Here is a 25,916-nt window from a genome sequence, read left to right on the forward strand (position 1 = left end):
TGCCGGCTGCGTTAGAACACAAAGGCTGGATGTCTTTTCCTGAAAAGTCACTCTCAGCAGGGCTTGGCAGAGTGACAGCATCGTCCTGTGACCCTGGACGGGCTGAGTCCCTCCGCCTTGTCTTACCCCAAAGCCTTGAACTGGGGCTTAAGGGCGGTCAGGAGCAGCTCTCCCGGGGCGCATCGCCCCTCCCTGCCTTCCCCTCCGACCGTCCCCACTTGCCAGACGTTTCGGAGTCAGAGCCTCCGGCTGGGCCTAGGATCTACCACGGGGCTCGGAAATCTGGCTGGAGTGTCGACAGGCAGGGGTCTCTTCAGCGCGTGCCCCGCTGGGTGGGCGGGAGGTGGGAACTCTGGCTTCGCCCAGACGGAACGCGAGCCCTCGGGCCGGCTCGGCGCGTTCAGCACTCTGTGCGCGGACAGCGCCAGCCCCGCGCGCGGGCTCGGGGTCGGTTTGGGGTCGGTTTGGGGGCGGGGGCGGGGGGAGCCGGGCCGGTCGGCCGGGTCACGCGCCGCGCGCACACCCGCCGCAGGAGGCTCCGGGACCCGCGACCCCTCGCCCGCTCCCTCCATGGCCGCACGCCGGCCGCAGGAGCCCGCGGAGCCTCTGCCCGCGGGCCCGGGGACGCTGGGCTCAGGCAGCCCGCGGGCCCGGCCCAGGCTCGGCGGCGTTTTCCGCTGCGTGGAGGACGCCTTTGAGAACAAGACGCTGCAGCTGGACGCGTCGGGCGGTGGCCGTCGGAGCCCTCGGGCTGGAGAGCCGTACAGCGGGCCACCTGGCGACCCAGAGGGACCCGGCGAGCCCCGCCGAGATGACCCGGAGGCCGCGGCAAGTCTGGGAGGGCCGCCCCGCTTGACCCAAAAGCGGGCAGTGAGAAGCCGCAGGGAGGGCAGGCCGCCGGGGCGGGCGTGGACCAGGGGCTGGTTCTCTTCCCAAACCCCCAGCCTCTCCGAGGGGACGTGAGGGCTCAGGGAGGGGCCTCCCTCTCCCTGACTGGCCGAGTCCGTCCCCGGGAAACTCGCTGTCCTGAACCCGCGCGCGTCGGGCCTCTTCTGCCTTGGTTCTGCTTCTCCGGTCTGTCAGGGGCTCTGGGTAGCTCTCTTTCTCTGCATGTCTCAGTCTCGCTCTGCCTTCCTATCTCTGTGCGTCCTTAACTTGTGCCCTTGTCCCCTTCCTCCTGTCCCCAAGCTTCACGCGGCCGGCCCGTGGAGCAGCCTTGCGGGAGGTGTGTCCACCGCGGGGTCCCGGAGCCAGTACACCGCCCTGCGTCCCGATCCGGGCCTGGACCATAGGATGCGAAGGAGCCAGGCTTTGGCCAGAGGCGCCTTCCCGGAGGGAGTCCGGCTCCCGCAGCGCCCGGGCCTGGATTTGAGATTAGGATCAATCCCAGTGGCCTTGGGTGCGTCGGGTCACCAGGGAGCAGGCGGCGGGCCCTGGCAGGGCAGGGGCGAGGGCGGGGCCTGCAGGACTTGGCCCGACTTCACCCTCTTTCCGGGAGCCAAACTCCGCACACGCAGCGGCCAGGACTTGTCGCAGGCCTCTCCCCCTCCCCAGGCAGCATGCGTCCGCGGGTCCGCGCGGCGCCGGGGGCGCAGGGGTCCCGCCTGTGGCCTTCGCCGGGGCCCGGGGCGGAGCGGTTACTGAGCACGGCTGGGGTACTGTGGCCTCCGCCGGGGCGGCTAGCGGGTGGGTACTGAGCACGGCTGGGGCGGGGCTTGAATGCAAAGGAGCAGCTGCGGGCCGGGGGCGGGGCGGGCCCGGGGGCGGGGCTCGGCACCGGAGCCGCGCGGCCCGGCGTGCTCGCACTCGGAAGCCCGGCGCCCCCGCGTACAAGCCCGGGCTCTGCGCGCCCCCGCCCGGGACCCCCAGGGCCGCTCCGCTTGAGCTAGGCCGCGCCGGCCGAGCGTGGGGGCCGCGCGGGCGGGAGGAGCAGGATGTCCTTCCAGGGCAAGAAGAACATCCCTCGGATCACGGTGAGCCCCGCTCCGGCGCCCCCTTCACCCCACGCCCCCTGCCCACCGCCGGGGCCGGACCGTCCCGGCTCCGCGCCCAGCTTGCTGCGCTCCGCGTCTAGCCCGCGCCGGTGCCCCCCTCCCGGCGCTGGTCCTTCCAGCGAGCGCCGCGCCGGACGCACAGGTCCCGGGCCCTCCTGTGCGCCAGGGAGGGCGCGGGGCCGGGAGAGGCCTGCTCCCCAAAGCGGGGAGGGGCCTCCTTCCCCGCGGCGGCCGCGCGCCGAGGCGGGGAGATCCGGTCTCGGCGTCCTCCCGGGACGCGCGGCCTTTTGTTGGCACCGCCGGCCGGGCCTCGGGTGCGTCCCCCGCGCGGCGCGGCTGGCCTGGCTCCGGACCGCGCCTCCGCCGCGCGGGGAGCTCTTTGTCCGAGACAAAGCGCCTCAGCCCCCGTGGCTCAGCCTGGAGCCCCTGGAGGCCCGAACCCCTCCACGGAGCCGGGGTTCGGAGACCCCAGGGGAGGCGAGCAGCTCCCTCGTAGCCGCCGAGCGGGCACCCCGGCAGCCCCGGCCCTCGGGAGGGGAGACCCCCCAACAACCACAAGCGAGGGTGCGGGAGGTCAGACGGTTCACCCCGCGCTGCCAGCAAACAAAGCCGCCCCCTCCAGGCGGCCGGCCGGGAGCCGGCGGAGGGAGGGGGAGGGAGGCGCCCCGGCGCCAGCTGGACCGTGGCAGGGGGCGCCCGCGAGGCTGAGACCCGACTCTGGAGTGGACCTCGGCGGGAGGGCGGTGGACTTGCGGATTCCCGTCCTGAGAGATACTCCGGGAGGAAGGAGCCCCTGTCCTTCGCGGACTGGAGGGGGTCTTGCCTCGTGACTGGCTCGGGGTCCAGCCCGATTCGGGAAGTCTGCCAGTGGCTTGCACGGGGTTGGGGTTTTGGGGGGGGGGGAGTCAGACACAAGATGGCTTGTTTAGGGGAACTTCCAGCCTCATCCTGGTGAGCACCTCATCCCAGCTGCATTTCCCTCTTGGTTCCAAACCCAGGAAGGTTCCCGAAGTGTGAGTTCAGGTGCCTGGAAAGGGGAGGGATGTAAAAGACCACAAGTAAGGTCTTCCTACCTGGGCGGGGCGGGGCAGGGCACACAGACGGCAAGTGTCCTCCTGCCTGGGGTGGGGGTGGGGGGGGACACAGACCACAAGTAAGGTCTTCCTACCTGGGGGGGGGGCACGCAGACCACAGCTCTCTTCTGCCAAAGCCTTCGTCTTCCTGGTCAGGGTTTCCTTGGGCTTACTTGAGGATGGTCGGTCCACTGGGGGCTGCACTTGGCCCGTGGCCTGGCTCATCAGACGTTTTGTAGACAGTGGGGGGTGGTTTTACGAATCAGCACAATCCTGAGAAGTCAGTCCAAATGGAAATGAGGACGAGAGGAGGATCACGTAGTGAGGAAGGCCCACCCGTGACGGGTCATGTGCACCTCAGCGGGCTCTTGGGGTTCCTGCTAACTGCACTGCACAGCCTGGCTCGGGTGGCCTCGGCTGTTGGTGCGTGGAGAGCCACGCCTCCCTGTGGGCGCACTTGTCGTTCCTGCCGGGCCAGGTCGGAGGGGTGTTGAGGCTCAAACAGGGGAACAGTCCACAGCCTTCTGTGTCTCTGCTCCTTTCCCACGTTTCTCCCCATCATTCTCCCGAGTCCGTGCCAAGTTCCGTGCATGACACCCTACTTTCTGCCCCACTTTGCACCTTCCCCACCACTTGGCGGGGTTCCTAGAAGTGGGTTTATGGCTGCTGAGCACTGGGCCAGCCCCACCCGGTGCCGCAGCTCCACGCTGTGCAGGTGACCCACCAGCTGGCCTCGCCTCCTGGCACTTTGTCCACCCACGCGGGGTACCTCCAGGCAGCACCACGGCCTGTGGTCACCCTGATGTCTTCCTGGCCCTTCACCCCCATGGCCTCTCCATCAGCAGCTCCTGCCTCCCGAGTCCCAGCCTCTCTGGACTCTATCCCTCCTCGGCCCCTCAGCACCCCCAGACAGCCTAAGAGAGCACCAGGCAACACCCCCATTTCCATCACTGAACACCGCCCGTGAGCGACAGTGGCCTCCAGACCCCTCTGCCCCATTCCTGGGGGTGGGAGACAGTGCTGGCTTCCTTGCTCATTTGTATGTGTACACATTGCATCTGAGTGTTCCAATCCTAATTCCAGAGGAAGAAATTTTGGGGAGGATGTTGAATAGCTCAGTTTGGAGAAAACCTGTCTTTTGTTTGCTTCCAATAGAGCGACCGCCTTTTGATCAAAGGCGGGAAGATCGTGAATGATGACCAGTCCTTTTACGCTGATTTGTATGTGGAAGACGGTTTGATAAAGTAAGTTTCTGCCTCAAATATCTTCACAGATCACACGTGTGCACATTGATTGCACATTGTCCACAAGTTTACCTTTGGGTGAACTCCACCTAAATGTTTTGTTTTGTTTTCTTTACTTTTCCAAAATCCCGTTCCCTGGAAAGAGCCCCAGCCCAGGCCTTTAGTGACAACAGAATCTTGTCAGTGAGTGGCAAGGTCTTGGGAAGCAGGACAGTGGCTCACACATGTATGTGTGTTATCACAGCTGTAGGATGATTCAGGGCTCGCGGTAGGTGCTTAATAAATACTTACTGACCACACCTGTCAGCATCTCTGCTCCTGTCAGCGGCTCTAGTCCCTAGAGCAACACGTGGAACCCAGGTGGGCACCGCAGGGCAGTGCCCAGGGTGGGTCTTCTGTGTTGACTGTCTCAAGCCCACGGCTGGTATGTCATGCTCTCTGACGGTCTCCGGAGGCCAGACCAGTTAAGTAATCTTTGTTGCTTTCAGACAAATTGGAGAAAACCTCATTGTCCCTGGAGGCATCAAAACCATCGACGCCCATGGCCTGATGGTCCTGCCAGGCGGAGTGGACGTCCACACGAGGCTGCAGATGCCCGTCCTGGGCATGACGCCAGCTGATGACTTCTGCCAGGGGACCAAGGCCGCCCTAGCGGGAGGGACCACCATGATACGTGAGTGTCTCCCGCGTGCAAAGCATCCGTCCCAGGCTCCGCCGGCCAGGCTTCTGTGTTGCAGGAAGAGCCTTACAATAGAGCGATTTTTTGGTCTATTTCCCTTTATTACCTTTCAGTCTAAGAAAGCCTCGCGTATGCTTTTGTTCTCCCTGTTCACGTTGTGAGTCATCTTGCCTTGGCCAGCTCCGGCGTGCTCCTGGGATTTCCATGGGAGCAAATGGATGTGTGCCCAGGAATTTCTTATTTCCTGGGAAGCTGGCAGCCGGCCAAGGACTAGGTTTTCCAAACCAAAATGCCTTGCACGAGGGGAGGGGTCATGTCTGAAGCAGCCACGTTTGCTCCTGAGCCTCTGAAACTCGGTTTGCACAAAGTTCCTGCCCATGTCGAGAAGGAGGCTAGGTTTTCAGGAAAAACACGACAGGAATACTTACTGTTATCTGATCAACAGCCACCAGGGTTGCCCTTTCTTCAGTGCTGGCTCTGTGCCACCTGCAGCTCGTAAACCCTGGGAGCTCGGCAGACAAGCCCCGCCTACCTAACAGCTTGCAAGGCGGATTCACCTGCCCGAGGTGAACCTGACTGTGCTAAGCTCAGAGCCAGGACGAGACCCCAGCCCTCCTCTCATGGCCTTGAATGCCACCAGCTGGGCGGTGCCGAGTGCAGGCACCCTGCTGTGGTTAAGACCTGGTCTAACATGCCTGGTTGAACCCTGGCTTCACGTTCCAGCTGTTCGACTTCAGTAACTCACCTAACTTCTAGAAGCCACGCTTTGCTAACCTGTGAGGCGGGCGGGAGGGGAAGAGCCTCCTTAGACGGCTGTGGGGACTAAGGGAGTCAGTGCACAAGTTGCTCTGTTGTGCCTGGCACACGGTGCGTGCTGTCAGTGCTGCCACCAGGAAGGCTGCCCTGAGGACTCTGGGCTGCTTCACAAGTTATGTTTAGCTATTGCCCAAACCACGGCTTCGTTTGGTTTACTCAACCATGAAGCAAACACCAACAAGCCAACAATGGTCTTGTTTTTTAGTTTGAGGAGACTGGCCATTTTATTATTTTTTTTATTTTTTTTTCAACGTTTATTTATTTTTGGGACAGAGAGAGACAGAGCATGAACGGGGGAGGGGCAGAGAGAGAGGGAGACACAGAATCGGAAACAGGCTCCAGGCTCCGAGCCATCAGCCCAGAGCCCGACGCGGGGCTCGAACTCACGGACCGCGAGATCGTGACCTGGCTGAAGTCGGACGCTTAACCGACTGCGCCACCCAGGCGCCCCGAGACTGGCCATTTTAGATCACTGCTCATGCTCATCACTGGTGGCCCCGGCCAGCCAGGACACTTCGTGATTGTTACCTGCTCGTGCCAGTGCCCAGGCATCAGACAAGCCGTGAGGTGTCACTGTGAGGACAGAGAGATGCTGTGGCTTGAAGCTAGCCTCTGGCTAACCGTCTTCCCCAGGCTGGAGCCATGCAGGGACCACAGGGCAGGGTAGCACCCTCTCCCCCAGGGTCCTGGGCGTGAGATCTGACCTGTGGGGAGCATGGGAGACCCACCTGGGGGGGGACCCACAGTCTGCTGGGGGAAGGCACAGCGTTTGCCAGTAACCCTTGGGTGCGTGTGCCTTCTCGTTGGCCACCCCTACTCTGAGCTCTTTCCCGGCACCCAGGGGAGACCGTGAGCAGTGTTTGGACCTTGGACCTGAGGTTGGGTGGGGGAAGTGATGGTGTAGTGGCCAAGTGCCCTCCCTCCTGGTTTCCCCAGGGGTGGGGTGGTGGTGTGTGTAGTCAGTGAGGTGCAAGTAAGGGGAGCCAGCCCCGTGCTGCTGTTCCGGGCTGGCTGGCCAGGTTCAGCACCACGGACAGCACCACCACCTGCTTCTCCGCCCTCCACTGGCCCTCCAGGTGCGCTCACTCACGTAGACACCTGTGTTGGAGGTTAAGGCTCTGGACTGCCACCGGCGCTCCTTGGGGTGAACGTGTCCATCAGGGCGTGGGTGGCTTGAGTCTGGGCTTTCTCTCTGCTCAGAGAAGGCCAAGGGATATGAGGCAGAAGGTGCCTCTTTGGACAGAACCAATGAGCAGGTTCATAGCAGCACCAGCCTCATGGAAGCGACCCGTGGCCTCTCCACGGCTTTTTCAGAGGCACTTCCTGATCTCTTGGGAACATGAAACCAGTCTCCCTTGGAGGCCAAGGTGGTTCCCGGTGACCAGAGTGGGGGCTCGGCTGACCGCACTGCCCCCCCCACAGTGGACCACGTGTTTCCCGACACGGGTGTGAGCCTGCTGGCAGCCTATGAGCAGTGGCGGGAGCGCGCGGACAGTGGGGCCTGCTGTGACTACTCCCTCCACGTGGATGTCCCCCGCTGGCATGAGAGCATCAGGGAGGAGCTGGAGGCCCTGGTCAAGGACAAAGGTAACGGCATGTCTAGAGGCCGGCTGGGGTGGCTGGAGGGCGGGTAGGCATGGGGGCCCACGCTTCCCTGGTATTGGCTGGAAAGGGCCCCTACCCCCAGCCCCTGGCCAGGCTGGACTCTGCATCTGTTGGACCCCAGGGTGGGGGGGTTGGGAGCTGGGGGGAAGAAGGACAAACTGGAGGGTCTGTTCTACTTGCAGAGGATCCAGAGCAGGAGGTCACCTGCCTCTGTGTCTGAGGGACGGGTCCTGTCACTGTCCTCAGCTGCAGCCCAGGCCCCTTGTCCCTGTCCTGGACGAAAGACAAGAGCTACAAGTTTTCCTAGCGTCGGTTTAGGAAGGGAATACTTTCCAACCTGCAGTTCTCTGTGCTGTCTGCACTGAAAAGCCAGTCTGTGAACAAGGCTTAATTTCTTTTAATCAAAAGTCCTGAAGCAAAACCCACATCAGAGCTTCTTGGGGACTTGACACAAGTCAGTTTACGAGCAGGCCCGTGGGAGAGGAGATCAGGGAGCAGGGGCGGCCCCTGGGCGTCGGACCGACAGCGGCTGGGATCTGATCCCCCCTGCTTGTCCTCCAGGCGTGAACTCCTTCCTGGTCTTCATGGCATACAAGGACAGGTACCAGTGCACCGACGGCCAGGTGAGGGCAGGGGCTGAGAGGAGGGGACAGCGGGTGCTTCAGGCCGCTGGCAGGGTGCACACAGCCCCACACGCCTTGTGCGCTCTCTTCCCAGATGTACGAGATCTTCAGCATCATCCGGGACCTGGGTGCCCTGGCCCAAGTGCATGCAGAGAACGGGGACATCGTGGAAGAGGTGCCCGGAGGGCTGCCCGCAGGGTGGGTGGGGGCGGATGAGGGGCCGGGGTGGCTTCTGGACACTCACATGTGGGCACTTTGTCGCACAAACCCCCAGGGAGGGAACAGTGGACATATTCTTGTAGGCAGGCTGCCCTGGATCAGAGGTCAAGCAAGCAGGGAGTTGGGGGGCCTGGGGGCTTTTGTCCATAATGGAGATTCCTCCGTGATCATCACGCTTCTTTTTTTTTTCAATTTTTTTAACATTTATTCATTTTTGAGGAGGGGGGAGGGGCCGAGAGAGAGAGGGAGACACAGAATCTGAAGCAGGCTCCAGGCTCTGAGCTGTCGGCACAGAGCCCGACGCGGGGCTGGAACCCACAGACCGTGAGATCGTGACCTGAGCCGAAGTCGGACGCTTAACCGACTGAGCCCCCCAGGCGCCCCTGATCATCACACTTCTTATCAGAAGTTTCCCAGAACCAAAATGTTGCTTCCAGGGGGCCCGAGGCAGGCTTTCCTGGTGTCCTCTGCCCCTGTGGATCGAGGCCCCACAGAGAATTAATTGCTCCTTGTGGTCACTGAGCACAGGTCCTGGCCCCCACCGGCCCCTGTGCCTGGGCTGTGGGGTCGGCGCCCGCAGGTGCAGGTGCTGTGGGTGCGGGGAGGTGCGGGGGCTCCTCACGGGGCAGCATGCCTCCCTGGCATCCCAGACACAGAGAGGCTTCCTGGTGGGTTGGGCTCTGCCTCATCCCCAGTTGAAAGCAAAGTGGTGACACCTGGGGAGGGGCACGTGCGGTTCCCAGGTCCTCATCCACCCACCCCGCCACGAGAGCGCCAGGTGCCGTGTGTGGCCTCCCTGGTCCAAGGCCAGGCCGGGCTTCAGTTAGGAGAACGCCGTGGGTCTGGCTCAGTATGCGGGCAGGTGGGCAGAGCGTGCCAGGGAGACCCCACCAGTGTGGGGGGTCGTGTTCTTGGGTCCACGGGATTCTGCTTCCCGCCGGTTCTTCACGGTGACTCCCGCATCCACGTCTTCATTCATGCGCGAGGCACAGATCTTCACGGGCGTGCTGGGGAAAGTGCGTTCTGTCCACCCCTGACCGCGGAGCCCCCGGTGTACTCCTGGATGCCCCCTGCTGGCGAACACAGTATGGCAGGCGGGGTGCCCTCTCCAAGCCCCAACCTTATCTGTAATGTAGGGAGCTGGGGTCACTCCTCTCCAGACCCACCCTACTCCTCCGTTCTGAGTTCTCTGTAGTTGGTGATTCGGGGGCCTGGAGGCCCGGAGCTCAGTGTAGGGGAGGAGAGCTCACATGAGCGTCAGGGGGGCAGGGCACATCTTGGGGGCGGGGTCTCCTGGGCTGCCTACATCACGCCCAGACTGAGGCTCTGTGAGACTCCGGCTGTACCCGGGCCGGACCGTGATGTCCTGTCCGTGTTTTTAGGAGCAGAAGCGGTTGCTGGAGCTTGGCATCACCGGCCCCGAGGGCCACGTGCTCAGCCGCCCCGAGGAGGTAGGAGTTTGCCCGCTGAGCGCCGTCCCGGCCCTGACCGCATCCCAGACAGCCACTTCACGGGAGTGGACCTGACCCCGTGGGCGTCCAGGGCTGTGACTCGCTGGTCCTCCTCTGGCTCATGTCCCCCATCACCACCGGTGGCCCTTTACCCAAGGCCAAGAAGGCGGTGAGGTCAGGCTCTGGGAACCACCTGGGGCAACCTAGACCCTCCTGGGCACTGAACTGCAGGCTGGGGTCCTCAGTCACTCACGCTGCCCCCTCTGGGCCCGGGATCTGTGGGTGATGGTGGCCGTCCATGCCCACACCGGTCAGGAGGCCCCAGGGCCCGCTCAGTCTGAGCTCCCGTCCCCAGGTGGAGGCCGAGGCCGTGTACCGTGCCATCACCGTTGCCAAGCAGGCCAACTGCCCCCTGTACGTCACCAAAGTGATGAGCAAGGGTGCGGCCGACATGGTCGCCCAAGCCAAGCGCAGGGGTGAGTGCCGGGCCCTGGGCCCCAGACGCTTGGGGGTGGATCTCTCAGGGATCGGGGGTCGCGTTCTCAGGACTGGGGGCCCAGCTGGCTGAACTGAGGCTCAGAGCAGGGCAGGCCTGATGGAGAAGCAGCGGCCACCCTGCCTGGCCTCTCGGCGGTGGGGCCTCGGGTGAGGGCTCCAGGGGTGAGTCCTGCGGGAGACACAGGCGCCCCGTCCCTGTACAGGTGGGGCCCAGCCTCCTGGCTCGTTGAGGTAGCAGCTGCTCACCAGGGGCCATGAAACAAGGGGCCTGTCGGTCCCGTGTGCACAGAAGTGACACAGCTGTACGTGCGTGTGTGTGTATGTGGCGTGTGTGTGTGAGGGACAGCTGACCCTACTCCTGATGGGACCTCGCCCCCCTGCCCTGTGCTGGGAGCCCCACATCACTGTGTGCTGGGTGCCTCCGTGCCTCCAGGAGCTGGGGTGCACACACTGGGAGCCCGGGGGGCCTCTGCCCATAGAACACCCCCAGTGGAGGAGGCGGTGGGGACACAGAAGAACGGGGGTCCTAGGGGACAGGCCTCAGACTGGCAGGGGCGGGCAGAGTTGGCCACTTGCCTGCCCTCGGCCCAGCTGATTCCCCACAGGCCCGACCTCTGGCAGGTGGTGTGAAGGGGAGGGTATGGAGGGGACCCCCACGTGGGAAGGTCCGGGTGTCCTGGAAGGCAGAGACGAGCCGTCCAGGGTTTGGAAATCGAGGGGCATAGCAAGAGCACAGTGCGAAGGGCCCTACCCTGCCCGGGTCCGGGGGGCACGCAGGCTGTGGGGGTGCCTCTCACGGGCCTCCCTGCAGGGGTGGTCGTGTTTGGGGAGCCCATCACCGCCAGCCTGGGCACCGACGGCTCGCACTACTGGAGCAAGAACTGGGCAAAGGCCGCGGCCTTCGTCACGTCCCCCCCCATCAACCCGGACCCCACCACCGCAGACCGCCTCACCTCCCTGCTGTCCAGGTAAGAGGCCCCTCCGGGCGTCCCTCCACGACCTCAGCCCCCAGCAGCCCTGGGCTTCTGCGCGAGCCGCGGGCCGGGACCCCCCCGGGCAGAGAACCCACGCCGATCCGTCCTGGCCCTCCGTCCCCGTGCTGAGCCACCGGCCGTGCCCAGCGCTGCTCCGGGACAGCCTCCGGCCCCCGTGGGCTGTGCTGGCCGGGCAGGGGGGCGAAGCCGGCTGGCTTGGCCGGCTCAGGAAAATCAGGCCGCGGTGGGCTCCCCTGACCCCCCCTTTTCTCAGCGGGGACCTCCAGGTGACCGGCAGTGCCCACTGCACCTTCACCACCGCCCAGAAGGCCGTTGGCAAGGACAACTTCACGCTCATCCCCGAGGGCACCAACGGCATCGAGGAGCGGATGTCTGTGGTCTGGGAGAAGTGTGTGGTGCGTGCGGACTGGGGGTCTTGGGCCATCCCCCCCCGCCGGTCCCTCAGAACAGAAAGCCACTTACCCGGTAAACACACCGCCTGGAACACAGGTCGGGGTGTGTCGTGTCCCCGGGGCATCACGCCCCCAGCCCTGCCATCCAGGGCTCCCCAGACGTTCAGTTCTGGTACCCCTGGAGGAGACTCCCGCCACTGTGGGGCAACCAGATCACCTGCAGAATGCATCTGGGAGAGCCGGGTCGCTATTTGTAATGGGATTATGCCCAGTCTCCCCCAAAGGCCTGACGTTTCCTCAGACTGCCTGCACCCCTGCACTCCCGCCCTGAGCTCCTCCCCCCGCAGAGGCCCGGACACCAGCCCCTCTCGTCCCCCTTCTTCCCGAGGCCTGGCCACCCCGGGGGACGGTCATGTCCTCCAGGGGAGATAGACGTCAGCAAAACCTGGCCGCTGATTGCCTCACAGGGTGAGCACGGTGCTGGTGTGCGGGGCCCAACAGGGACGCGTGGGTTTGCGACAGCGGGGCCCTCCGACGCCCTGGGAGCACGGTTCTGATGCCGCCTGCTGCCTGGGGACAGGGGCCGCCGTCCACACAAAGGCCGCGAGACCAGACCCCCGAGGGCTGTTCGGACAAGCACCACCACCGCCCCCACCCCCCCCCCCCCGCCTCACCTTGGCCCTCTTGTTTCCCAGGCCTCAGGGAAGATGGATGAGAATGAGTTTGTCGCTGTGACCAGTACGAACGCGGCCAAAATCTTCAACATTTACCCGAGGAAGGGGCGTGTGGCTGTGGGCTCTGACGCCGACCTGGTTATTTGGAACCCCAGGGCCACAAAAATCATCTCTGCCAAGAGCCACAACCTGGTAAGAGAAGCCTGGGTCCCTGGGTCAGGGTCAGGGTCAGGGTCAGGGCTGGGGGAGCCCCAGGGACCTGCACCACCTGCCTGCCCCGCCTTGCGGGAGACTCAACCCTGTTACAGGCTCACCCGCAGGCCCTTCCTCCCGAGACACGCGTTTTAGAAACTGGCGCGGCCCGTTGTGGCCAGTTCCGTCCGAGTTCGGTCCAGCCGGGGTGACCGGTTCTCAGAGGTCCTAGAACAGGGGCCCTAGGGCTCCGAGGGTGCCGGTCAGCCCGCAGGGGGGTGAGGCCGGCCCTCCACCCTGTCTCCCCAGAACGTGGAGTACAACATTTTTGAAGGCCTCGAGTGCCGAGGGGCCCCCACGGTGGTCGTGAGTCAGGGCAGGGTGGTGATGGAGGACGGGAACATGTTCGTCACCCCCGGGGCCGGCCGCTTCATCCCTCGGAAGACGTTTCCCGACTTCGTCTACAAGAGGATAAAGGCACGCAACCGGGTAAGGCCGGAGCCGGCCGGGGCAGGGGGCGGGGGGGATGGCTTGGACTTCTCCGACCTTGTCCACCTCCACGAGGTTTCTCCTCCTGGTCAGCCCGGCCCGGCGGAAATAAGTGGGACCAGCGCCTGCTTGGGGAGTCGGTTCTTAGTAGTGGCTTTATGTACTTTTGTTTTTTTTTTAAATCTTTATTTATCTTGAGGGGGAGGGAGAAGGAGCAGAGAGAGAGAGGGAGACACAGAATCCGAAGCAGGCTCCAGGCTCTGAGCTGTCAGCACAGAGCCCGACCCGGGGCTCGAACCCATGAACCGCGAGATCATGACCTGAGCCTAAACCAAGAGTCGGACGCTTAACAGGCTGAGCCCCCTCTGGCGCCCCTCCATGCAAACTTTTATTACCCAAGTGGCACAACAAAAGTCAGTGGTGGCCGCCTCTCTGAGCGAGCGCCCTAGACCGTGCGGGGGCACCGTGGGAGCACCCCCACCCCGCCGCCCGTGCGTGGACGCGCGTTCACAAACAAGCAGGGGCCTGTGGGCTTGACAGCAGCTTTATGAACCGGGGATTTGGGAGTACTTTCCACATCTTTCCTTCCTTCCTGCAACCCTTGGCTGAGCTGCCCCCTGCGTCTGAGGGACGCACCGGGCGTCTGACCGGCCCCGCGGCACGCGTCGCCGGCTCGCGCACACACACGCACACGTGTACACAAAATTACTGCACACACAGGTTTGCTTTATCCAGCTTTCTAGAAGGACGTTGTCTGAGCTCAGAGCAAGGAGGGCCGGCTTCCAGGGTGGGCCGGGGGCCGGTCTCCTCCAGGGGGAAGGAGAGTGGAATCTGCTCTAACTCCCGGAGATGCCGCTGTCTCAGGGCATGAGGGCCACACAGCTGCTCCCCGAGGTGGGGCCCAGAGAACGCGGCCCAGCTGGCCCAGGTGCAGAGCCCAGGCCGGAAGTCCAGGCACCGCCCTCCGCCTCCCACCCAGAGGGGTGGGGGTCCGCTGCTGGGCTCCTGCAGACCCTGCCCCCACACGCAGCCCAGGCAGGGAGAGGTGGCTCCCGGTCCCTCACCCTGGGTGCTGGAGGCGGGGTGTGGACCCAGACCCAAGCCGTCAGACTCGAAGCCCCACACCTGCCCCACCCCCCCCGCACCCTGTGGTGACCCCCTGGGACTGGCAACAGTCACGAGTCTGAGCGTGAACCCCAGGGAGGCACCAGCAGGAAACGGCACACAGGAGGGTTTTGCTTCGTCCACGGACCGTCTGTCCATCATGGTGGCTACTGGGGAGACGTCTCTGGCTTTGGGGCCGTTTTCAGGGAGGACGGGGCCCAGGGCTTCCTCGGGGCTGGGGTGGGGGCTCTGCTGGGGCCACGAATGAAGCCTACTGATGAGGCAGTGGCCACAGGGCCCGGCTTCCCCTTCCTTAAAGAGGCCACGTCCTCAGGGCTGCCCTTGTCTGAGCGTGTCCTCTAGCCTCGGGAAGAGGGGCCATGTGCACAGGTGTGAGTGGGGAGGGAGGGGTGCGTTCGAGGTCGCGGGTGGTCGCGGGAGGAACCCCTCCCTTGGCTGGGAGCCCCGGGGTTCCAGAGCCTGGCAGAGGGGGGCCCGCAGAGCGGAGCAGGCTCGGTCCCCCTGACGCCCAGCCCCCTCGGCCCCACAGCTGGCGGAGATCCACGGCGTGCCCCGAGGCCTGTACGACGGGCCTGTCCACGAGGTGATGGTGCCCGCCAAACCGGGGGGCGGTGCCCAGGCGCGCGCGTCCTGCCCGGGGAAGATCTCGGTCCCACCGGTGCGCAACCTGCACCAGTCGGGGTTCAGCCTGTCTGGTGAGTGGAGCTGGGGCGGGGACTCCTCTGGAGAATCCCGAGGGTCAGGAAGCGCCCCCGGGGTGGGCCCCAGCACCCAGCCTGTGGCAGGGTGAGCTCATCAAGGCCGCAGACCACCCGCAACCGTCCGCAGATGGGGAGTGTGGGGATGGGGGGGCAGGACATGCCACCCCCACCCTCCAGGGGCCAGTGGGGAGGCCCTCCTGCTCCAGCGCCTGCCCCAGTGTGGCCGTGGTGACCCCTACTTGCATCATTCGCGCCGCGGAGAGGGCTCAGTGACGGGATGGGCACGCGATGCCTGTGCCGGGTGCCGTGTGGGGTCCGGCCCCTCCAGCCCGGGAGTTGCATGTCAGGCACATGAGGAAGGGCTCTGTGAGCACATGGGGACACGCAGGGACACCGTGGAGGGCTCCGGGGGCCCAGGGTGCAGGCTGCCCCTTGGGCATCTGGTCAGGGTCCTGGCTGTGCCGTGACAGATCCCTGCAGATGCACTGGGCCCGGGTCCTACCTCTTCCCACCCCTGATGTCCCCGCCTGTCCTCCCTCTCACTGGCGGCAGAGTCCCTGCTGGCCTCCTGGGGTCATCATAAAAGCTAGGGGCAGGCTTCTCTTGTCGTGGGGCCCAGACCCACAGGTGGGACGAGCAGGCCTGGCCGCCCCACCTCCCTTCCCGCACACCCGCGGCCTCGGTGTGGGAGCGTCTGCGTGGTCTGCTCGTCTGTGCGCCAGGCTGTCCGCGGTGTGGGTGCGCGGGGGCTCCGCAGCCATGGCCCCGGTTACGGGTGCAGCCAGCGCGTCCGTGCCCCTGACCTCATGCCCACCCGTTCTGCAGGGTCTCAGGCAGACGACCACATTGCGCGACGCACGGCTCAGAAGATCATGGCGCCCCCTGGCGGACGTTCCAACATCACCTCGCTGTCCTAGGTGTCCGCGTGGGACCCCGCGAGCCAGTGCTGTCCCACCCACGGGGCGGCGGCTGGCCGGGGCTGCTCACCTCACATAGCTCTCCCTTTGTCAGACTTACCTGAAAGGTGCTTGGCCTCACCTTCCCCCCCCCCCAAGAAACTACCCTTTTGGGGTCCCAGGTCCTGTACGAGGAGCCTGTGCAAGGAAAGGGCTGAATTTGGGGGGTTTCACTGCCAGGTTGAAGAGGCTGGATGTGATGGCGGAGTCAGCTCAGGTGGCCCCGAAGGACAGCTGGGTGCTTCACAAAGGCAGGGCTGCCGCCCCGCCAGGACCACGGGAACCACGGGGGCCCCGCAAATGCGTGAACAGCAGGCCCGGCCGCAAGGCTGGGGCGTCGGCTCCCGTCCGTTATGAATCACTGCCCCACGGAGCCCCAGGCCTCCCCTCTGCTCCTGGGGGTGAAGGTGCAGCCTGCCCCCCTTCCCTGTCCGCCTCGGTATGGGGGGGGAGCGCCCGTGAGCTGAGCCCCCTGCCCCAGAGCTGCTGTGATTTCAGGGACCCATCAGGAACTTCGCAAAGGGCAGCCTCGTTCGTACGTTGCCAAGGACCAAACTTCCGCTCTTGTAGTAGCCCGAGTCCAGGGGAATTTTAGGATCCTTTAGCTGAGATGCTCTCCTTTTACGACCAAGTGTGCGGTCTGGTAGTTGATTAGCGCAGCACATCGTGCACCAAGGACGGCTGTAGCCAGGAACCTGCATGCCACCCACAGCCCGAGCGGCCGCCTCTGCCCCGCGCGGGCGGGAATGGGGTCTATTAAAGGCGTCTGGGTTGAAGCTGCTGGCGTGTGGAGCCCCGACTTCTCTGACCCCGCACCACGTCCCCACCAGCGGTTCGCGTGCGGGGCACTCGAGAACATTCGTGCCGGCTGCACGGACGGCCAGCCACCCCTAAGGATGGCTCTGCTCGGCCTCTGGGTGGAGACGGGGCAGGGCTGGCTCTTCCTCTCAAGGGAAGGGGCCCGGGAACCGTGGCCGCACCCAGGCCTGCAGCTCAGACACGGCCAGAAGATGCTGGTGGCCCGTGGCCAGATGCGCAGAGCGAGAGAGTTGGGCTGGACGACCTCCACCACATTCTGACCAGACGGGCCAAGAAGGTGGTGCAGCCCCAGCCTGAGGCCTGTGTCCCCTAGGCCCTGCCCCCTCAAGACAGAGCAAACCAGGGCTTTGACTCAGAAGGCACTGACGGCCTGGCCTCACTGCTTTCATAGAAATCGTGCTGCTTCTCTGCCCCAGGTGTGGAATGTCCCCGAAGGGTGTATTTGCTCTAAGAGCAGGGTGTTCATGGTCACGGGGACAAGCTGCACCGGTCGGGGACAGTCCCTTCCACCCTGCGCCTGCAGCGCCCATTCCTGGTGGTGACCAGGGAGCTTTTCCAGCTGTGCCCTCTGGGGGAGCACAGCCCCAGCCTGGAATCTGGGCTTCCTGTGGGGCTGCCCCAGGAGAAGGCCCAACCTGGTGGTCCCCAGATCTGTTTGGTCAGTGCAGCCTCAGAGCTGCACTTCCGGGGCTCCGCCGGGGCCGACGTCCAGGCACAGGCGAGAAGTGATCGAGGAGCCAGGTCACACCCACATCCCTGCAGCCAGCACAGGAAAGGGGTGTGCTATCCCCTGGGGTCTCAAAGTACACACCGAGATTCACAAATGTTTACAGAACCCTAACCTCTTCCTCCTTCTTGCCTCTGGCACCACCAGGTCTCCACCTAGAGCTTTCTCTGGGGGCTGGCACCACCCACAGGTGTCCTGCAGCTGCCCACCTCTGGACCCTGGCTTCCCGGTAGTGACTCCTGTGTCCCCTGCGTGGGCACACGGGGTTGTCTCTGACATGAACTCCCCCGGCCCTCGGCGAGCGGGGAGCTCCCTCTGCCCAACTCAGCCAGCTCTTTCTCACGCAACCTGCGGTTCTGGTTCTGGTTCTCCGCTGCCCCCACGCCACTGGCAGGCTTCGCCACCGTCCCTGTCGGCAGGCTCCGCCCCTGCCCCACCCCACCGGCAGGCTCCGCCCCTGCCCCACCCCACCGGCAGGCTCCGCCCCTGCCCCACCCCACCGGCAGGCTCCGCCCCTGCCCCACCCCACCCCACCGGCAGGCTCCGCCTCTGCCCCGCCCTCACCGACGAGCCCCGCCTCTTCCGTGCCTCCACTGGCCGACTCCGCCTCTGTCCCGCCCCGTTCCCGCCAGCAGGCTCCGCCTCTGCCCCCACCCCCACCCCCCGCCCCAGCTTTGTACAACCCCTGCCGGCTTACAACACGCACGACACTGGACACCGAGCAGCTCTTAGGTCGTGATGCTCAGAGGTGACAACTGTACAGAAACACAGCAGAAGTCGCCAGAACAGTGTGTCTATAAAAACACTCCTCACCTTTCCGCACGAGACTCCGGGCGCCCCCGGGAGCCAGTGCACGGACGTCCGGCAGCCGACGGCGGGGCCGGTGCCGAGGGCTTATGTACAGCTGAGGCTGGTGGCACTGGAGCCTCTGTGACTTGCCAGTGGTGGGCCGGAGGGGTGGGGGTGGGGGGGCACCAGCGGAGGCCGCGGGCCTCCTGCCACCATTGCAGGTAACGGAGCCACCGGCGCGCGTCCCCCACTCCCGGCGGTTGCCATGGGCCACGGAGAGCCCTCGAGCAGGCTCGGCAGTCAGCCCGTCCCCGTGCAAACAAGGCCAGGGAGCAGCGGGGCCACCAGGCCCGGGGTCTGTGCTGGGAGGGGCCGGCCGGGCTGCTCGGCGGGGCATGTCCACGCTGGGCCTCTGCCCGCCACCCCGTCCTGTCCTGGCAGACCTGAGTCTGCGAAGCAGCGGGAGCTAACTCTCGGTGAGGCGGGAGGGGCAGATGGGGCCGCACATGGACAGGGCGGGGCGCGTCCCTTCGCGGTCCTCCGCAGCCTCTCCGGCCCCGGGGGCGGGCGGCGGCTCGCTCGCGGGGTCCTGGCTCTTCTTCAGCCTGTGGGGGGGAAACACAAGGAGGGGCTTTCTGCAGCCTCTCCGGCAGCCGGCAGCCGCAGGACGCTTCTGGCCACCCCCAACCCTGGCCTTGGCCCAGGACTTGCAGAGTGGGTCCCCCAGGGACTCGCCGGAAGAAGTGCCCCTCCAGGCACCGCAGGGGGGCAGAGAATGGGCGTGGGGTGGGCCAGGGGTCAGCCCAGCCCAGCAGCACCCTGCCTGACCGCTGAGGCCTCAGACTGCAACAGTGGGGCTGGGGAGCCAGAGCCGAGAAGGACACCTAGTTTAAGGGCATGTCCTGTGGGTCAGCAGTTTTGGAACAAAGCTTGTCAAGAGCTTGCCTGAGTGTCCTTATCCAGGCCTCCGGCCTCCAGGATGGCAGCCAGTGCCCTAAACCAGTGCCCACACATCGTCCTGGTCACCGGAGTGCAGAGCTGCCTCCTCCAGGAAGCCCTCCGTGCTGCACCTTACCACCCCTCTCCTGGGCCCGCAGCGCTGGGCTTCCTCCCTCCACTGCAGCAGGTGTCTTAGCTGTCTGAGGCTTGTCATAGCTTCCTGCTAACCAGCTGTGCCCTTTCTGTCCCATGGTCCCTGACATTCAGGAAAGTTTGTGGCGTGCACGAGGGAGGGATATCAGTCCGTGTGACTGCAGGACTGCCCAGCCATCACCTCCGGCTGGGAAGTCCGCGGAGTCTCTCCTCGGGAGAGGCTGGCTGTTAGACCTCAGTTTAGAAGTGCAAGTTCCCGAGCTCCCCTCCCTCCCACACAAGCCTGAGCAGGGGCCTCCCACTCTCCCTCCCTGGGAGGGTGGGGACCTGCTTCCCGGGTCCCCCGATGCCCTATGGCTGCCGGGGCTCAGGACCCGTGTGGCCCAGAGAGCCTCCGCCTCCTCTTGGCGCCCTGCTGCCCGCCCCCCAGCGCACGCACTCACTTTTCTCTGTTAAAAATCACAAAGTCTTGCTGGATTGCATCCAGGCAGTCCTGAAGGTAGTCATTCTCCTGTTAGACACACCAATGAATGTAATGGATGCTGTTAGACTCCCTCCCCTCCCCTCCCCTCCCCTCAGATGGGTTCCCGAGCGCCCCTCCCAGCCTGTCTCTTCCCCTGCTGTGGCCTGCACCTGTGGCTTTCCGTGGAGACCTGACCCGGGCTGTTGGAGAAACTCTGCCCTCAGGCAGCCGAACATCTGGGAGTGTGCGTCTCCTGGGCGACCCTCAGCCAGTGACCAAAGGGTGCCCAGTTTGGAAGCCCAGCCACTGCCTCAGGGCAGGCGCTACCATGAAGGCAAGGTCTGCAGGACAAAACTTGGGCCAAAAACCACACCTGGCTTGGCTCCCTCCCCTCCCTGCATCAAAGCCAAGGTCCTGGGAGACAGAGCTGGCCTCTGAAGCCTGGGAGGGCCTGAGTGCACACATGTGGCCACGAGAGGGCCCTCCCCGCCGGAGGACAGCAGCACCTCCCCGCCCCCCCCCAACCCATCTGCCTCCACCTGCCCCCAGCAGCAGGGCCTGTGTGAGACCCGCTAAGGTCAGAAGGGCACCGCCTGGTGCAGGAGCAGAGGCTGGGTGGGTGCCCGGAGGCCTGACGGGTGTGGGGCATACGCAGGAGGGACAGTGTGGGTGCGGGGCGTCCTCCCATGGCCGGGAGCCAACTCCCGGGCAAGGACCCTGGAGGGGGTCTAACATGCTGCCGGGCAGCTCCTGGAAACTTGGAAGGAATGATGGCCCGCTGAAGATTCCAGAACAGCCCGGGACGAGTGCTGTCTCAAGAGAGGTGGGCAGCCAGAAAGGGCGGACAGACCCAACATCGAAGAACTGATCGCCCTCAGACAACCATGCTCTCCGGGGGGCCCAGAGGACGTTCCTTTCAGCCAGGCGCTAACGACTGAGCTGGTGAGGGGGCAGGGCACCATGGAGCAGCTTGGCACCGCCTGGGCTCTGCAGGAGACGCTGCTCTAGAACTGAGCCCCCCGGCGGCCACGGTGATGATGGTGCGCCAGAACACCACGAGCCTGGACCCAACTTATCCGGACCCAGCCAAGTGGGAGTAAGCCCTGTAACCGGCCGCACCGTGCAGCGGGAAGCAGGTCCCCCTGCGCCCGGGTCTAGCGGCGTCCAATGGGTCCCAGCGCTCCTAGGGCCAGGGACACGGACAGCCAGCCCATGCTCACACACACACACACGTGCACCCATGCACACAGACGCATATGTGCACACATCCTCACACACGTGCACAGGCGCACACATCGCACGTGCACATACATCTCCGTGCACACGCACACACGTATTTACACGCGCTCACGCAGTGCACCCATGCTTGCACACGTGCGCACACCTTCACGCACAAGCATGCTCACACACGTGCACCCCTGTGCATACACGTACGTGCACACACGTGCGCACACTTTCACACGTGCACACATGTGCACAATGCTCACACATGCACATACATGTGCACACATGCTCGCGCACACGCACCCACACACACCCACACACACACACGCACACATGCACAGTAAGATCAAGGGTACGAGAGAAAGCTGTCACCAGCCACCTTGATGGAAATTCACACCATTTCCCGGGTGTACCTTTGGAAGTCTGTTGGATACAGGGTCTGAGCTAACGCTTGGCCACGCCCACCTTGCAGCTGGGTGGGAGCAAGTGTCCCCACCCCGCCCAGTGGCTGGCCCCCAACACCCCCCACCCCCGCCCTGAGTGCATAATCAAAATCCGCTCATTTGGCTTCTGGTACAGCCCTCGTAGCTGGTCCTGGATCTGTGGGGTAACGGCTATACCATGCACGAGGCCAAGAGGCTCCTGAAACTGCACCCCCCCAACAAAGCAGCCTAGATCTACATAAACAAGTCCGCACCAGAATGGAATGGCAGTGACAAGTGCCACCGTCACGACTGTAAGTCTGTACCTTTGCCTTCGAGCCCCCAGGGCACAAGGACGCCACTCCCTGTTACCCTCCCGCTCACTATGGAGACCTGGCACCTGGCTCAGGGCAGACGATGGGGACCGTGGCACATGTGGCCCAGGGCAGCTCCAGGCACAGCTGCGGAGCCCGAGGCGGCATGTTACCAGCGTGGACCATGCACGGCTCTGTGTGCGGCACACAGCCACCGACCTGACAGGGCCACCCTTCCAGTGCCCACAGGGGAGGGGCTAGGGCCAGCGTGCACGCACCCGAGGTGGACGACTGTACTTCCAGGAAACGCTTATTTTGGGTTGATTAGTCTTTGAAAGCCATGCCAAGCAGTTCAACGGGAAAACAGCAGCAGCGTCTTCAGCACATGAATGAGTGATATCCACGTGCAGGAGTGACCGTGGACCTGACGCTACCCATAAAAGTTAACTCAAAACGGACCCCAGACCTAAACGCGAGAGGTCAAGTGACAGAATGCGAAGAAGAAAGCGCAGAAGGAAATCTTCGGTAAGACGCCAGACGCACAAAATAAGAGAGCAGGAGTGGAGACACCGTACTTCATCAACATGTCGCAAACGACCCCACCCGGCGAGAAAAGAGAAAGCCACCGAACAGAAGAAACTATTTGCAGCTCATGTCTCCGATGAGTGTCTCAGGACAGGTGAACGGCTCTTAGCAATCATAAAAAGATAAGGAGTGTGGTTCCGGTGCTTTCGCGTGAGCGGCTCAGAGTCCGTCCGTGCTCCCACGGTCACAACAGAACAGCCCCAGAGAGAAACGTGCGGGGCCACACCTGCAGTCCCACCTCTGAACACCAGGGGCCGCCACCAGCAGTCCAGAGTCCAGGCTCCCAGGGTACCCCCCAGCCCGGACCGGGCAGTGTGCTGAACGTGGCTGACACCCGGCCCCCGCCTGACCCCTGTGCCCGGGAGCAGGCCCGAGGAGGCGGCACCAGGGCTGGGGTCTTCTGCCGACCCAGACCGGTCCAGGGGCAGGAGGGACACAGCTGTGACTGCTGCCATCTGCACCTATACCCCAGCTGCTTCTGTGAGCACCAGCTGTCCCTCGGGGACAGGTGCAGGGTTGATCCCGCGCTCACACGCGAGCTCCCCAGGAGCGCCCCCACCCTCCCGGGAGAAGCTCTGTGACCTGGGGCAGGCGAGGGGTATCTGTGGGTTTCGCTGTGTCCCCCCAGAGTGATGTCCTAACTCCCAGCTCCTTGGAACGTGACACAGAGTCACATAAAGAGAGGGTCATCGGGGTTAGGGTGGGTCCTAACCCGTGGGTGATGGGTGTCCCTATAAGAGAAGACACATGCGTGTGCCCCTGGGGGCAGAGGTGGGAGTGATGCGGGCCCGGGAGCCCTTCCACCAGGAGCAGGAAGGATCTCGAGGTGCTTCCACCTGCTGAGGAGAGGAAGCCAGGGGCTCGGCCGGGGGCTGGGTTTCAAGGTGGTGCCCCGGAGGGAGGGGGGGACCCCACACCAGGCCCCCCACTCACAGACTGAGAGCTGTCTCTGCTGCTGTCCCGGGACCTGTTCTTGGCCAGACGCTTTTTCTTCTTGTGCAGAGGCCTGGACTCCAGGATCATCTCCTCCAGCTCAAAGGTGGGGTCGCAGTGCAGGCGGCCTTTCTGTGGGGGGGGATGGGAACTGAGCCCCGCCACCCCGTCGGCGCCCGCCCACCTGGGGCCCCGCCCACCGCCCGCAGGCTTACGTTGGGCACGAAGCCTGGTGCCACCTTCTTCTCGCTGAGGTCCTGCCACAGCACGCCGGCCAGCGATGGGGCCGCCTGCATGTCCTGGAGGCTGGAGGCTCGGTGCTTGGGGTCCACAGTGAGGAGCTGGAACACGACCCACGTCAGATGGCGCCCACGCCCAGCACAGCCCTGGCGCCCACAGCTGGCCGGCCACCTGCCCCAGGCCAGGGCACCCCACTAAGAGGATCCCAAGGGTCAGGCAAGGAAAGGGGGCACTGACTCCAGATCAGTGCAGTCATGTGGCCAGGGGGACAATCTGGCCAAGCCCCTGGAGCCCAAGGCCAGTGGAGGGCGTGTGGGGTCCACGGGGACCTTTGACTAAGAGTCACCAGCAGGTGGCAGCCTCGGCCCGGTGAACGGCAGGAAGGGCCCCAAGACCGGAACTAAGTGGACACAGCCCCTGGGAGCCTCGGGGTGCCGTGTGCGGTCGGGTCAGTGCGGCTGGGTGTCCCCTCACATGCTGTCCCTGTCCCTGTCTCAGAGAGAAGGCAGCGAACCCTATCCCAGGCGTCCCTGAGGCGTGAGGCTTGGTGCACGGATGGCCCTTACTCCCTGCTTGGGTCTCTGGGGCCCAGGTCCACCATGGGAGCTACCTGGGCAGGGGTGGGCAGAGCCGGGTGGGGTGGAGGCTGGGTTAAGAGCCTCTCAGGAACTGGGAGAGGCCGCTAGCTGCCCGTCTGTCATTCCAGGGGCGAAGGTCTCCAGCAGCAGGGGGGACATGCAGGGAGGGCCCTGTGGGCCAGGAGACGGGGGCCGGCTGGGCCTTGTGTGTCCTGCAAGCTCTTGCACGGCCGGTCCCGACCCCGGAGGCGCCCGTGTGCGACTCTCTGAGTGGAAAGCGGTGGGGCCGGCTGAGGGGCAGCCCCAGCCCAGGCCTGGACACCGGACCGAGGCACTGTGATAGCAGCACCTGGCCTGGGTCCCTGCCAGACTGAGGTCCCCTGGCTGCTGCAGCCACCTGTTCAGCCAGCGGGGGGTGCAAGGGGGGTCTGGGGTCTTCTTCGTGTGCTCCCGGGGGGTGAGCCCGACTGCTGGCAGCAGGGCAGTGGCCACCCGTGTCTGGCAGAAGGTTGGGGTAGAGGAGGCCAGAGCCTGCACGCACCCTCCCCCCGACACGTGTGACAGGGGGGCCTGCGCCTCAGTTTGGGCATCTGTGAAATGGGGTGATGCCGGGTCATGGGATTTAGTTGGTGATGGGCACGTGGCATTCGGCTCACAGCCAGTGCTCGGACTGGCCCAGCTACCGCAAGATGACAGAGAGCCCGGCGGGAGTGACACGGACGTGCACACGCAGGAAGCCGGTGCTTCCTCAGCGCGGGGTGGGGGGGGGGTGGGGACTCACCTTCCGCAGCAGGGCCACCATCTCCTTGGACCAGGTGGGGACGTACTGGACGCTCACCGTGCTGAACAGCTGCACCAGGGACTCCACGGCATTGCTGGAGTGGACGTCGTAGGGCCTCTGGGGCGGGGGAGGCAGTGCTGCGGCAGGGGCCCCGCCACCCAGAGGCCCCCGAGGCAGCGCCCCACCCCCAGCACACACATAGCGCGGCCTCCGCTCCCAGGAAGATGCCGGGTCTGGGCCGTGCCTGCGTCCAGGCCGGGAAACTGGCCAGGACAGGCCGTCCCTCTGGCCGGGCAGGAAGCACATCACCCCCATGGATGCCCCGGCCTGGGCGGATCGGCCCTGGAGGCCAGGAGGGGCCACCTTCCTCCAGGCTGGGGCCCTGCAGCGTGGCTGAGGGTGCAGGGCCTTGGAGGCCCCCCAGGAGGGATCGGGAGGGCCCCAGCCTCCCAGGGCTAGAGGGTGAGAGCAGGGGGACCCCACAGGAAGGTCCCAAGGACGCAGCCCCACTGACAGTTCTCTCCTCTGCCTGGCCCTGCAGCGCCCCTCCCCTTCCCCCCCCCCCCCCCCCCAGAGCCCATGGTGGCTTCCCTCCTGCGCTGGGTCAGGCACCACTCTCCATAGACACTGCACTGGAAGTGTGCGTCCACGGAACGGGTGACTGTCCCTGAGCACCTGCAGGGACGGCCTCATCCCTTCCCAGGCACTCAGGCCCCCCCACCTCCGTGGGACACAGCCAGCTCAGGTCGAGGGCCAGCCCCCGGCCCCAGGAGCTCCGTACCCATCCACGTAGCAGCTCGTAGGCCAGCACCCCCACCGACCACCAGTCCACCTCGAAGGAGTAGCCGCTGCCACCGCTGACGAAGGACTGGAAGATCTCCGGAGCTTTCCAGGGAGGGAGAGGCCACTGAGCATCCCGGAACCGCGGGTCCCCTCCCCGGCTGACCGCCCGGGGGACCCTCCCCCACCTGGTGTGGGCGGTGGGCCGACCCAGGAGTGTGTCCTAGCTCTCACATCGTCACCTAGCGTCTGTCCGAGCCTGTCCCGCGCTACGGCAGGCTGGCCGGGCGGGTGCGAGGCTGGTGGCCGCGGCTCACCCATGTATGGCTTGGTCCCCGCCAGGGCGGTGGCCCTCTCCCCGTCCTTTATGATGGTGGCGATGTTGAAGTCGGTCAGGTGTGCGTGCCCTGCGAGGAGAGAAGACACAGCCGGTGTCCCGAGGG

General features: G+C 64.8%; 2 protein-coding genes across 5 annotated transcripts in view; one reads left to right on the forward strand and one right to left on the reverse strand.

Moving 5' to 3' along the window:
• Positions 1-570: 570 nt before the first annotated feature.
• Positions 571-16,469, forward strand: DPYSL4 (dihydropyrimidinase like 4). 2 transcript variants are annotated; one of them, XM_047072759.1, is made up of 14 exons: positions 571-870; positions 4,223-4,311; positions 4,800-4,984; positions 7,229-7,393; positions 7,973-8,034; positions 8,129-8,209; positions 9,636-9,704; positions 10,060-10,180; positions 11,014-11,170; positions 11,451-11,592; positions 12,285-12,455; positions 12,765-12,944; positions 14,599-14,764; positions 15,596-16,469. In XM_047072759.1, the coding sequence occupies exons 1-14, from the start codon at positions 571-573 to the stop codon at positions 15,685-15,687; spliced, it is 1,980 nt and encodes a 659-aa protein (XP_046928715.1). In that variant the 3' UTR covers positions 15,688-16,469. The 2 variants fall into 2 exon arrangements, with proteins under 2 accessions (XP_046928715.1, XP_046928716.1); XM_047072760.1 differs by lacking the exon at positions 571-870 and adding an exon at positions 1,885-1,973.
• A 2,058-nt stretch (positions 16,470-18,527) lies between these two features.
• Positions 18,528-25,916, reverse strand: part of STK32C (serine/threonine kinase 32C) — a 78,632-nt gene continuing 71,243 nt past the window's right edge. Inside the window, exons 6-12 of one of the 3 annotated variants that reach the window (XM_047072761.1) lie at positions 25,662-25,880; positions 25,475-25,578; positions 24,694-24,810; positions 23,310-23,435; positions 23,095-23,226; positions 19,597-19,664; positions 18,528-18,666 (exon numbers count right to left, since the gene is read on the reverse strand). In XM_047072761.1, the coding sequence (XP_046928717.1) occupies positions 18,528-18,666; positions 19,597-19,664; positions 23,095-23,226; positions 23,310-23,435; positions 24,694-24,810; positions 25,475-25,578; positions 25,662-25,880 (905 nt within the window). Of the gene's footprint in view, positions 18,667-19,592; positions 19,665-23,094; positions 23,227-23,309; positions 23,436-24,693; positions 24,811-25,474; positions 25,579-25,661; positions 25,881-25,916 lie in introns of those variants that run through there. The other 2 variants (XM_047072762.1, XM_047072763.1) reach the window with 2 other exon arrangements.

The sequence above is a fragment of the Lynx rufus genome, unplaced genomic scaffold, assembly GCF_022079265.1.
Source record: "Lynx rufus isolate CCGP_SWC_20201006 ecotype Redwood Valley unplaced genomic scaffold, mLynRuf1.p SCAF_11, whole genome shotgun sequence".
Classification (NCBI taxonomy): Eukaryota; Metazoa; Chordata; class Mammalia; order Carnivora; family Felidae; genus Lynx; species Lynx rufus.